This window comes from Capsicum annuum, chromosome 12, assembly GCF_002878395.1.
Source record: "Capsicum annuum cultivar UCD-10X-F1 chromosome 12, UCD10Xv1.1, whole genome shotgun sequence".
In the NCBI taxonomy this organism is placed as follows: Eukaryota; Viridiplantae; Streptophyta; class Magnoliopsida; order Solanales; family Solanaceae; genus Capsicum; species Capsicum annuum.
The window spans coordinates 216971422-216982351 of record NC_061122.1 but is presented as its reverse complement, the minus strand read 5'-3'; the positions used below and the strand labels follow the sequence as shown (position 1 = coordinate 216982351).

General features: G+C 36.9%; 1 protein-coding gene across 1 annotated transcript in view; it reads right to left on the bottom strand.

Annotated features, from left to right (window-relative positions):
* Nucleotides 1-1713: 1713 nt before the first annotated feature.
* Nucleotides 1714-10930, bottom strand: part of LOC107851055 (50S ribosomal protein L4) — a 17008-nt gene continuing 7791 nt past the window's right edge. Inside the window, exons 4-8 of the mRNA XM_016695949.2 lie at nucleotides 4247-4395; nucleotides 3586-3693; nucleotides 3359-3478; nucleotides 2681-2854; nucleotides 1714-2161 (exon numbers count right to left, since the gene is read on the bottom strand). Of these exons, the coding sequence (XP_016551435.2) occupies nucleotides 2060-2161; nucleotides 2681-2854; nucleotides 3359-3478; nucleotides 3586-3693; nucleotides 4247-4395 (653 nt within the window). The 3' untranslated portion in view covers nucleotides 1714-2059. The remainder of the gene's footprint in view (nucleotides 2162-2680; nucleotides 2855-3358; nucleotides 3479-3585; nucleotides 3694-4246; nucleotides 4396-10930) is intronic.

Sequence of the window (10930 nt, the reverse complement as noted above, 5' to 3'; positions counted from 1 at the left end):
TGAATTTTTTTTCAAATTTGCCCTTATGATTTGACAATCAATTAACTTTTGAAAAAGTATTATAAGGTCAACTTTTTTTTTTTTTGCGTAAAATGAAAAGTTGTGTTAAATTTATGTCTTTAATGTTTTTCTTAATATGTGTGCCAAAATTCAACAATTCATTTATTATGAAACGGAGGAAGTAATAAAACTCTCTTCATTTTCTAAATAATAATAAGTGAAACCAAAATATTTATTTTTGAGCGGTGGAACATATAAGAAGAGGACACAAACACTCAAATCAAGTAGTAAAAAGGGAAAGCATCTAAGAGATCATGACATTCTTACATCTTTTTCCCCTCTTTAAGTCTTAATTATTCATTTATTTACTTATTATGACAAAGATAATTTTTGGTTATTGGGTGTCTGGTGTGGGGTATGGAGGACTTTATTGGAGAGAAGACATCTTCACATTTGCCACAGAAAAAGGAGGCAGAACCTTTGTGACTTTTGTTTGCTATGGATTTGAATAAATTGAAATGGTCCCTAGATGATTAATACCTCACGAAATTACGTGCAACCATAAATTTTTCCAATGTTGTTTAAGTTGGACAAGTATTTGCTTTGCATGTTTTTTTATATGTTTTACTTGAGTAGATGATTTATCGAAAATCGTAGAAGATAGAGGTAAGACTGCATATACGCTACCTTCAGATTTTACTTATAGAATATATGTTTTATTTGAGTTAATGATCTGTCTGAAATAGTAGAAGGTAGAAGTAAGGCTGCATATACACCTTCCTCAGATTTCACTTATAAAATTACACTGAATGTGTTATTGATGTTGTAATGATATACCGATCGAAAGCTTTTTCGATTTTGGATCTATCTCTTGGATCTTTCTTGAGTTGACAAAAGATTGGGATTAAAAAAAAGACTTGATTCTATTGAAGAGCTAACACACCTTTCAACATCTTTCTAGAGGCAAATTAAAATTGTAGGTTGACGAGCTAACACACCCTTCAACATCTTCTTTCTTGAGGCAAATTAAAATTGTGGGTTGATATAAGAATATTCAATTTCATATGCTTTATTTGAGTAGACAATCTATAGGAAATAATAGGATAAGGCTAGATACACACACTTTTTTTTTTTCCTACTCCACTTATAGAATTATAGAGAGTATATTGTTGCTGTTATATAATACTGATCAAAGACATTTTTAATTTTGGATCTATCTCTAGGATCCTTCTCTAGATGGCGGACGATTGGGATTAAAAAAAAGACTGAGATTCTATCGAAGAGCTAACACACCTTTCAGCATCTTATTCCTAAAGGCAAATTAGAATTTTAGGATGATACAAGAATATTCATTTGTTCAAGGCCAACTTAAAAAAAAGTTGATTTTTTCCAATTTTGTTGGGGTAAAGAATAGTGTAATGCTTCCTTCATGGTATGGGTAGATAAATATCAGAATATGAATCTTATTGACCTTCTGGCTATTGGTACCCAATGAAAACTTCCTTGTTTGAAGTATGCTACTTTATGTATTTTTTACATTAAAGAATAAATTAAAGAATAATGAAAGTAGAGAGGTATATTCGACCCCTTTTTTGTATAAACAAATTCTACATAAGAATCAAAGACAGTAACCACCAATGCTGAGGAGAAAGAATGAACAGAAAACCAGTATTGGAGTAATTCAATGGTTTTGCCACACTAATTGCTCAAGGATTAGGACTCAAGCTCATATACAACTCATATATCCAGAAGAACAGCTATACAAGAATAATTAGTAATGAAGAAAAGATTACCAACAAGTGCATTTGAAGGCAGTGTGATGTTCTCCTAAACCAGGAAATATGTTATGTGACAGAATCTCAAATAGTACACCTCGATTACTTGCATGATGCAACGCAAATGCAGATTGTACTTTCAAGGAAAATAACAGGCGGCGAGAATAACAACCAGACCTTTGATTTTAAAACTTCAACAAAAAACAATACAAGGAATATTTTCTATGTTTATCTTTGCTGACAAAAACTAACAAGATTTGCTCGCTTTCAACCTCAGATGTTCCCTAACGATGGATTGGAGTGTGCATTCTCTCGACTATCTTATTCACTGCATCACGGGACATGACTAATGTATCATGTAGCAAAATACTGTAGACGTTTAGACCCTGGCATGGAACAAAGAGGATAAATAAAAGATCAGCTTTTTGCAGTCATTTACTTAAATTCTTTCACTTGTGCTGGGGAAGTTGTTGAGTCAGGGGAGGAGTTACAGTAAAAATAAGCATGCAACGATCTCAAGTAATGAACATGTAAGTGATGCTTTAATGATGAACTCGAATAACTTCTATAGCCTTCCCCTCCCCTTTTTTGGTAATAAATGATTTTATTACATAGTAAACGTTCAGTACAAAGCTCAAAAAAAAAACTCTAGCACTGGACAGGCCAAGTATTCTATAGCTTTCCCCTTGTTATAACTAATCGTATCACAGGCACAAAAAGCTGCATACTTTAGAAATGTTGTGACAACAGCAAATCATGCAAAACAAAATCAAGAATGTTATGGGAGTCATCTTAAAAAAACTCCCATGAACTGGATCCTCATAGAGAAAAACTCAAACATCATCGTGGAAACACATGCTTATATGCACATTTTAGCACTGATGTTAATATAATTGGAAACTTACAATTGAAGGCAACACGTTGACATAATGTACATTCTGAGTAGCCAACTTTAGCTTTTCACTGATTGGGCCACCATCCACCAGCAGAAGCTTCTTGGTATTCTCCAATTGGTTGAAATAGTTCACTATGTTTTTTGTCTTGTGCGAAGTAAGCTCCAAATCCTCAAAAACCATAAGCTGCATGCAGTACAATTGAGATAACTAAATCAGTGAAGTAATGCAAAAGAAGAAAAGCTTTAATCATTTGCTTGTGAAGGAAAGCAGGAGTTACACGAATAACTGCAGTGTCAATACGAAAAGGAAAAATGTCGCTCGTATAAGCCAAAGCCGGCTAATTATGGAAACTTATCAAGGTTAATGATTAAAAATGACCAACTCTCTCTCAACTCACGAAAGGCCACATAAAATTATATTTCGTTGTTCCAAAGTGCTTTCAATTCTCAACATACTTTGGCCGATTTCAATTTGGTGAAAATTAATTGATTAAAACCGAGTAAACGTTTATTTATTTAATGTATTTTAGAATAGCCAAAAGAAAAAGCATTTCCAAGAGAAAGGAAGAAAATGAGACAGCAAGTTTTGGCCTTTGTTTTTATTTTTTGATAGCCTGATCTCATGTTGCTGTTTGTTTTCAAAACCCCAACAGAAAAAGAAAGTGTTTGAAACAGGGGATGTACTTGCCTTCCCTTCAGCTGCACGAGCTGACAGTGCAATCTTCAATCCTAGCCGCCGAACCTTCTTGTTCAGTTTGATTGCGTGACTTCGTGGTTTTGGACCGTGCATAGTGGCACCACCTCGAAACTGCATTGATCACAAAACCCATTATAATTTTACTGATCCGATATCAAATAATCATGAATCGTAATTTATTCAAAACAGTTTGAGCAAGAAAAGGGAGTGTGTGTGACCTGAGGACCACGCAGTGTTCCGTGCCTTGCTCGTCCTGTCCCCTTCTGATTCCACGGTTTTCTACCAGTACCACTAACTTCACTAATAGTTTTAGTCGAATGAGTTCCCTGCAAAATTCACCAAGAGTAAGTCTACAATTGTTATTGAATCCTTTACTGCCTTGTCATGTAACTATAATTTACAAAGAGTGGTAGCATCAAGAGAACAAGCATAAATGTATAAAGCAGGTAGGAGAATAGGTGGCTCCGACTGATTTAAATGATCTACAGTAGATCATCTTTTGTCTGCAACGTGTTTCTTTATTAAGGGAACAGGCATAAATGTAGAAAGCATGTAGGAGAATAGGATGCCCTGATTGATTGAAATGATCCACAGTAGATCATTTTTCTGCAACATTTTCCTTTATCAAGGCAACTTTGTTTGTCTGCAACATTAGGAAAAGATCATTGGACCCCAAAGGTATATGAGTTTTGTTGGTTTTCGTATGCCTCAAAATGTTCATGCTGATTCATTTTTCTCCTTAAATTTCTTCATTTCCCAGAGAATCAATCGACAAAAAAGATGGAATAAGCACGGGAAACACAATAAAAAGGAGTAGCTTGCCAATATGTACGCTGTCTACAACTTAAAATTTGGGATTCAAAAGAACTGCAAACACACCTGCTGCCGTTTTGCAAGCTGCCATCTCACAACCCGATGAATAATATCTTTCCTGATTGGCACATCAAAAACATCACCAGCCAAACACATAAAACCCTTGTCTTCATTCTGAAAGTTCGTTACTGGAATGACCAGGTCCTGAAGGAACCCTGCCACATACAGTAATCAATAAGATAGTCGCACAAAGTTGAACAATATAGATTCATGCATTCAGAATAATTTTTCAGGATAAATGAGGCAGGAAATTATACAGAGACAAAATTTGTTGAAGTGCTGAGTTATTTCCTGTTATCGTTTCTTTTTAGTTTAGTATTTTTATTTCTGAAATTCAGTTAGTTAGCTGGGATAAAATAGGAGCTTATTAGTACCCTAGTTGAAATAGAATAGGAGTCTTTTGTCTATTTATTTCTAAGATGTGAATGAATAAACAAGCAAAATATTTTTTATCATCAAACGTATCTTTTCTTCTTCTTCTCTGTATTCTGTCGAACAACAATTGGTATCAAGAGCTAGTTGATTCTAAGGGCTTGTGAGTTAGAGAAGACCCCCAAAAAAACCCTGCATAAAAGCCAATATTGTTAAGGGTTCCAGCAGCAATTTCTCAATTCCTTCACCCCCAATTTTTTCTAGTGAGAATTATCTAATTTGGGCTGTCAAGATGAGAACCTATTTGCGAGCATATGCTTTGTGGGAAGTGGTAGAGGTTGGAGGAGAAGCAAATCCTTTGCCAAATAATCCCCAACTATGGCGCAAATTAAGAATCAGAGAGATGAGGTTTCAAAAAACTTTACAGTTCTCTCTTGCATACAATCAACACTTTCGGAAGTAATTTTCGCAAGAGTTATGGCGAGTGAGACTGCAAAGGAGGCTTGGGACAAGTTGAAAGAAGAATTTCAAGGAAGTGACAAGATCAGGCAAATAAAAGTGATACATCTAAGAAGAGAGTTTGAAATTCTCAGAATGAAGGATTCAGAAACTATTGAAGAATTCTCCAACAAGTTGATGAAGGTTGTAAACCAAATCAGACTTATGGGAGAAGAGCTTACAGATTCAAGAATCGTGGAAAAGGTTCTTGTGAGTTTGCCGGAAAGATTTGAAGCAAAGATCTCCTCACTCGAAGATTCGAAGGATCTCACAAAAATGTCACCTTTAAAACTTGTACATCCTCTTCAAGCTCAAGAGCAAAGAAGATCCTTGAGGCTAGAAGAAGCTACTGAAACTGCTCTTCAAGCCAAGTTCAAAGGAAAGATGCAGATGCAAAAGGAAGGTAAAATCCCAGAAACTTCTACTAATTCTAGTAGAAAAATCAAGGTGATTCTCGCAATGGAGTCAAGAAGAAAGAAAACTTTCCTCCATGCAAGTACGGTAGAAAAACCAATCATAAAGAGGATGATTGTTGGTTTAAGGGGAAGAAACCACCTCTCCGAAGAAGAACAACCAACAAACTCAAAAAGCCAACGTTTCGGAAGTTGAAGAACAGGTGTGTGTGTTTACGGCGATGGTAGCGACGAGATTAAGCGATGAAAACACATGGTTTCTGGATAGTGGTTGCACTCAACACATGACCCGCAAACGAGAATAATTTACGAAGTTGGAATCTGCCAAAGGTAGTGTCAAGTTGGCCGATAAAACCAAGTTGGAGATTGTTGGTACCTAATCTTGACCAAAATCTGTTGAGTGTTGGTCAAATGCTAGAACAAGATTATATGTTACTGTTCAAAGACAAAAAATGTGTTGTTTCTGAATTTAGCGGCAAAGAAGTTATTATGGTTGAAATGATAAAAAGAAGTTTTCCTTTGAATTCAAACTCAAATTCTGAACAAGTTTGTCAAAGTAGTCGATGTGAGCAGGATTCAAAATTATGGCACAAAAGACTTGGCCAGTATAACTTGAAATCAATTCAACATGCTCAAAAGCATGATTTAGTGAAGGACTTGCTCGAAATTGAGTTATGTTCACAGGTGTGTGAAAGTTGTCAACTAGGGAAGCAACACAAATTGCCTTTTCCAAAGTCAGCAACATGGAGAGCACGTGAGAAGTTACGACTTGTTCATTCTGACATTTGTGGACCGATGAAAATTCCATCAATCAATGACAACAAGTATTTTATTCCTTTTATAGACGATTTTACTCGAATAACCTGGGTATATTTTCTTAAGCAAAAGCTTGAGGTGTTTGTTTTATTTAAGAAGTTTAAAACTTTTAGTGAAACTCAAAGTGGATGCTTGTTGAAAACTCTCCGAACAAACAATGGGAAGGAGTATACTTCAAGTGAATTTCATTTGTTTTGTGATGATATGGGAATTGAGCATCAACTTACAGTCACTTACTCACCCCAGCAAAATGGAGTTTCTGAAAGAAAAAATCGGTTTGTTCTTGAGATGGCTAGGTGCATGGTTTTTGAGAAAAAGTTGCCGAAGTCTTTTTGGGTGGAGGCGGTAAACACATCAATTTATTTGCAAAATAGATTGTCAATAAGGGTTGTGGATGGGATGACACCAAGCTTGGAATGGCATAAAACCATCAATTGGGCATCTAAAGGTGTTTGGTTCTTTTTGTTATACTCTTGTACCAGCTGTCAAACGGAGTAAACTTGATGAAAAAGCTAAAAAAGGAATTTTGGTTGGCTATAGCTCTATCTCAAAGGGCTATAGAATCTACAATATTGAATCTGGAAAAGTTTTGGTAAGTCGAGATGAGAAGGTGGATGAAGATGTTTATTGGGATTGGAATATCTCTCAAGTCAGAAAGATGGTTGTTGAACCTACTTTTCAATATTCAAGTGAAGACTTGGAAGTAGAATATGATGAACATTTTTGCTGTTAGAGGCACCAGACCATTGGCTGAAATTTATGAAAGATGTTATCTTGTTGTCTTTGAACCTTCAAACTTTCAAGCTGCCTGCAAGGTTGAAGAATGAAAGCAAGCGATGAGGAAATTGCCATGATTGAGAAGAACGAGACGTGGAAACTTATTGACAAACCCGAAACTGAATGCGAATGGATCTATCAACAAGCACAAAGCAAGACTGGGCGTTAAAGGCTATTCTCAACAGCCTGGAATTAATTACTCAGATACTTTTGCACCTGTTGCAAGGATGGACACCATCAGAATTTTGCTTGCATTGGCAGCAGAGATGAAGTGGAAAATCTGGCATTTAGATGCCAAATCTGCCTTCTTGAATGGCTATCTAGAAGAGAAAATTTATGTAGCACATCCAAAAGGTTTTGTGGTTCAAGGAAATGAAGGTAAGGTGTATAAGCTTCAAAAATCTTTATATGGGTTGAAGCAGTCTCCAAGGGCTTGATATAGTAGAATCGATGCTCAGTTGTACAACCAAGGTTTCCAAAAAAGTGACAATGATGCTACAGTTTATGTGAAGACACTCCCTAATGATGGTTCATTAATTGTTTCTTTATACGTTGACGATTTGCTTGTTAAAGGCAGTGATGAGGAAGAGTTGCAGAAGTTTAAAGTGAAAATGGAGAAACTGTTTGAAATGTCAAATTTGGGAGAAATGAAGTATTTTTGGGGCTGGAAATATGCCAATCAAATCTGGAATTTTTTTCAATCAACACAAGTATGCTTTCTGAAAAAGTTCAGAATGCAAAATTGTAAACCTGTTCCTGCACCAAATACAAAATTCTCAAAAGAAGACGGAGCAGAGAAGTGTGATGCTTCATTATATAGAAGTTTGATTGGAAGTCTCTTGTACTTAACGGCTTCAAGGCCTAATTTAATGTATGCCACTAGTTTGCTTTCAAGATTTATGCAAAGTCCCAGCGACATTCATTTGTTGCTGCGAAAAGGGTGCTTAAGTACTTAAAAGGTCTGGTACAACTTGGAATATGGTTTAGACTAGTTGGAGAAGGTGCTTTGCTTGGCTTTGTTAATAGCGATTGGGCCGGACATATTGACGATATGAAGAGCACTACTGGCTCCGCTTTTTCCTTGGGTTTTGGTGTGTTTTCTTGGAATTCAAAGAAGCAAGAAATAGTGGTGCAATCCACTGCAGCGGCAAAGTATGTAGCAACATCTACAGCAACAAATCAAGCTATTTGGTTGAGGAAAATTCCGAAGGATCTTGGAATGGAATCGCAAGTTGCAACTAAGATCATGTGTGATAACACCTCAGCAGAAAATCCAGTGCAGCATAGTAAAACAAAGCACATCCTTGTCAAGTATCATGTCATTAGAGAAGCTGAGAAAAATAAGGAAATCAAGCTCGTCCATTGTAGTTCGGAAGATCAACTCACTCATATATTTACCAAAGCTCTTCCTAAATTCATCTTTGAAACTCTTCGTGAACAACTTAGAGTTACCAGCAAACATCTCAAGGAGGAGTGTTGAAGTATTGAGTTATTTGTTATTATCGTTTCTTTTTATTTCTGAAATTCAGTTAGTTAGCTTAGATAGAATAGGAGTTTATTAGTACCCTAGTTGAAATAGAATAGGAGTCTTTTGTCTATTTATTTTCTAAGATGTGAATGAATAAACAAGCAGAATATTTTTTATCATCAAACGTATCTTTTCTTCTTCTTCTCTGTATTCCATAGAACAACAAAATTTTACCCATCACCGCTTTTTACTTCAAAAGCTACAAAAACAACAACAAACCCAGTGTATTCCCATATAGTGGGGTCTGGGGAGGGTGAAATGTACGCAGCCCATACCACTACCTCCGGCAATGTGGTGATAAACATGTTTCCATGAAGCATCATGATAACTAAATTTGTTTTCATTAAATTCCTTCACCTTCCAAGTAGGCCATGGCAATATAAGGAACTATAATTCCATTAATCAATATTATATGACCTTTTGTGCCAAATAACCAACTATATCTTGCTTGAGATTGAAGCATTGGCGTTTTTGTGCCAAATACTTGGAAATACAGAAGCCTCATTTTACAGAAAGCTAATGAGGAAACGTGGAACTACCCCAAAAAAATTCAAGTGAAGCCAATGATATCTTCCCTGCAAGAAGTTATCTCCAATAATAGTGGTCGAATATGATGATCATTCATTCAATTTGGTCACCCATTTACACTCGTTAAAATGACAAGTTGATCGATCTATATAATGATACTGCCGTTCTGTTCCAACTACAGTTCTCAGATGCTTGCGACTCTTTTGGATTAGAAAGAGCATTCTTATCCCAGTTAACAGGATATGCATAGGGTTAGGTATTATTATCCTACCCTAGATGTCTCAAAGCACACAGATCTATAGATATCATTACCCTATCCTAGAGCTCTCAAAGCACATCGACCAAGTAACTAGATAGAAAACATTTCTGCCTACATGCAGTATGCACTTCATGCTTCAGAGATTTGAGAAAAAGTTAGTAGGTTGGTGAAAAAGTTTTCAGAGGGGGAGATCAGCATTGATTAGTAGCACGCTCTCAAGCTTGCCAACATATTACTTCCAAATGCAGACCATAAGATAGTCATGGAAAGGCCAGTTTGGAGATTGTGCTGATTCGTGGATGCTAGTTACGTTACGTATTGTCATCAGATTGAGGCTTTATATCTTTTACTGTTGATTTTAGTTTCCAATAACCAGATTTAACAACCTTCTCTAATGTTGATTTTAGTTTCCAATAACCAGATTTAACAACCTTCTCTAGGTCATATTTGGAGGCACTTCTATAGAGTAGCAGTCTGACCGGCCATGTTGGTCAGTCAAGAACTCCCACATTCAAAAGTTGAAGGTGACGGAAATGAAGATGTTGCGTTGAATGTATGGACTTACTAGGGGAAAGAGGGTTAGAAATGAGACTATTTGGGAGAAGGTGGGAGTGACTTTGGTGGAGACAAAGATGCGGAAAGAGAGATTGAGATGGTTTGGGCATGTGATGAGGAGGGGCACGGATGCCCCACTTCGGAAGTGTGAGAAGTTGACTATGGATGGTTTCATGCGGGGTAGAGGTAGGTCGAAGAAGCATTGGAGGGAGGTGATTAGACCTGACATGGAGAAGTTATAGCTTACGGAGGATATGACCCTAGATAGGAAGCTGTGGAGGACACGGATTAGGGTAGAGGACTAGTTCGTTGGAGTGAGTCTTAGCTAGTAAGATAGGGATGCTTTGTTGTATCCATGCAGCCATGCTAGTAGTCATAGTGCTATGCGCGTATCTTGGAGTTTCTTGTACGTGGAGTCGGGTGTTTTTGGTTAGATAGCGTATCATACTACTCTGTGGGTGTCTTGTTTTTGTTTTTCCTTATGGGTGTTTTATTACTTATTTCATCTTGTTTTATATTTTATTATGTCTTCGTATACTATTTTCTGTCCTGAGCTGGGGGTCTATTAGAAACAGGCTCTCTACTTCTTCTGAGGTGGTGGTATGGATTGCGTACACTTTAACATCCCCAGACCCCACTCTGTGGGAATACACAGTATATGTTGTTGTTATTGTTGCAGTTTTGGGAGAAACAGATTTTGCACCATTAGTAGTACAGGAAAGAGTAAGGACGAAGAAGAGAAGCGGGTAAACAGGAAAGAGTACAAGCTAGCTAGGAAGGAGGCTAAGTCAGCAGTCACGGCAGCTAAGACGACCGCTTTTGAGAGCTTGTATGCAGGGTTACAGGGGAAAGGAGGGAAGAAAAAGTTGTTTAGACTCGCTAAGGCTAGGGAGAGGAAGGGTCGTGACCTCGATCAGGTGAGGTGCATTAAGGGGGAGGACAGT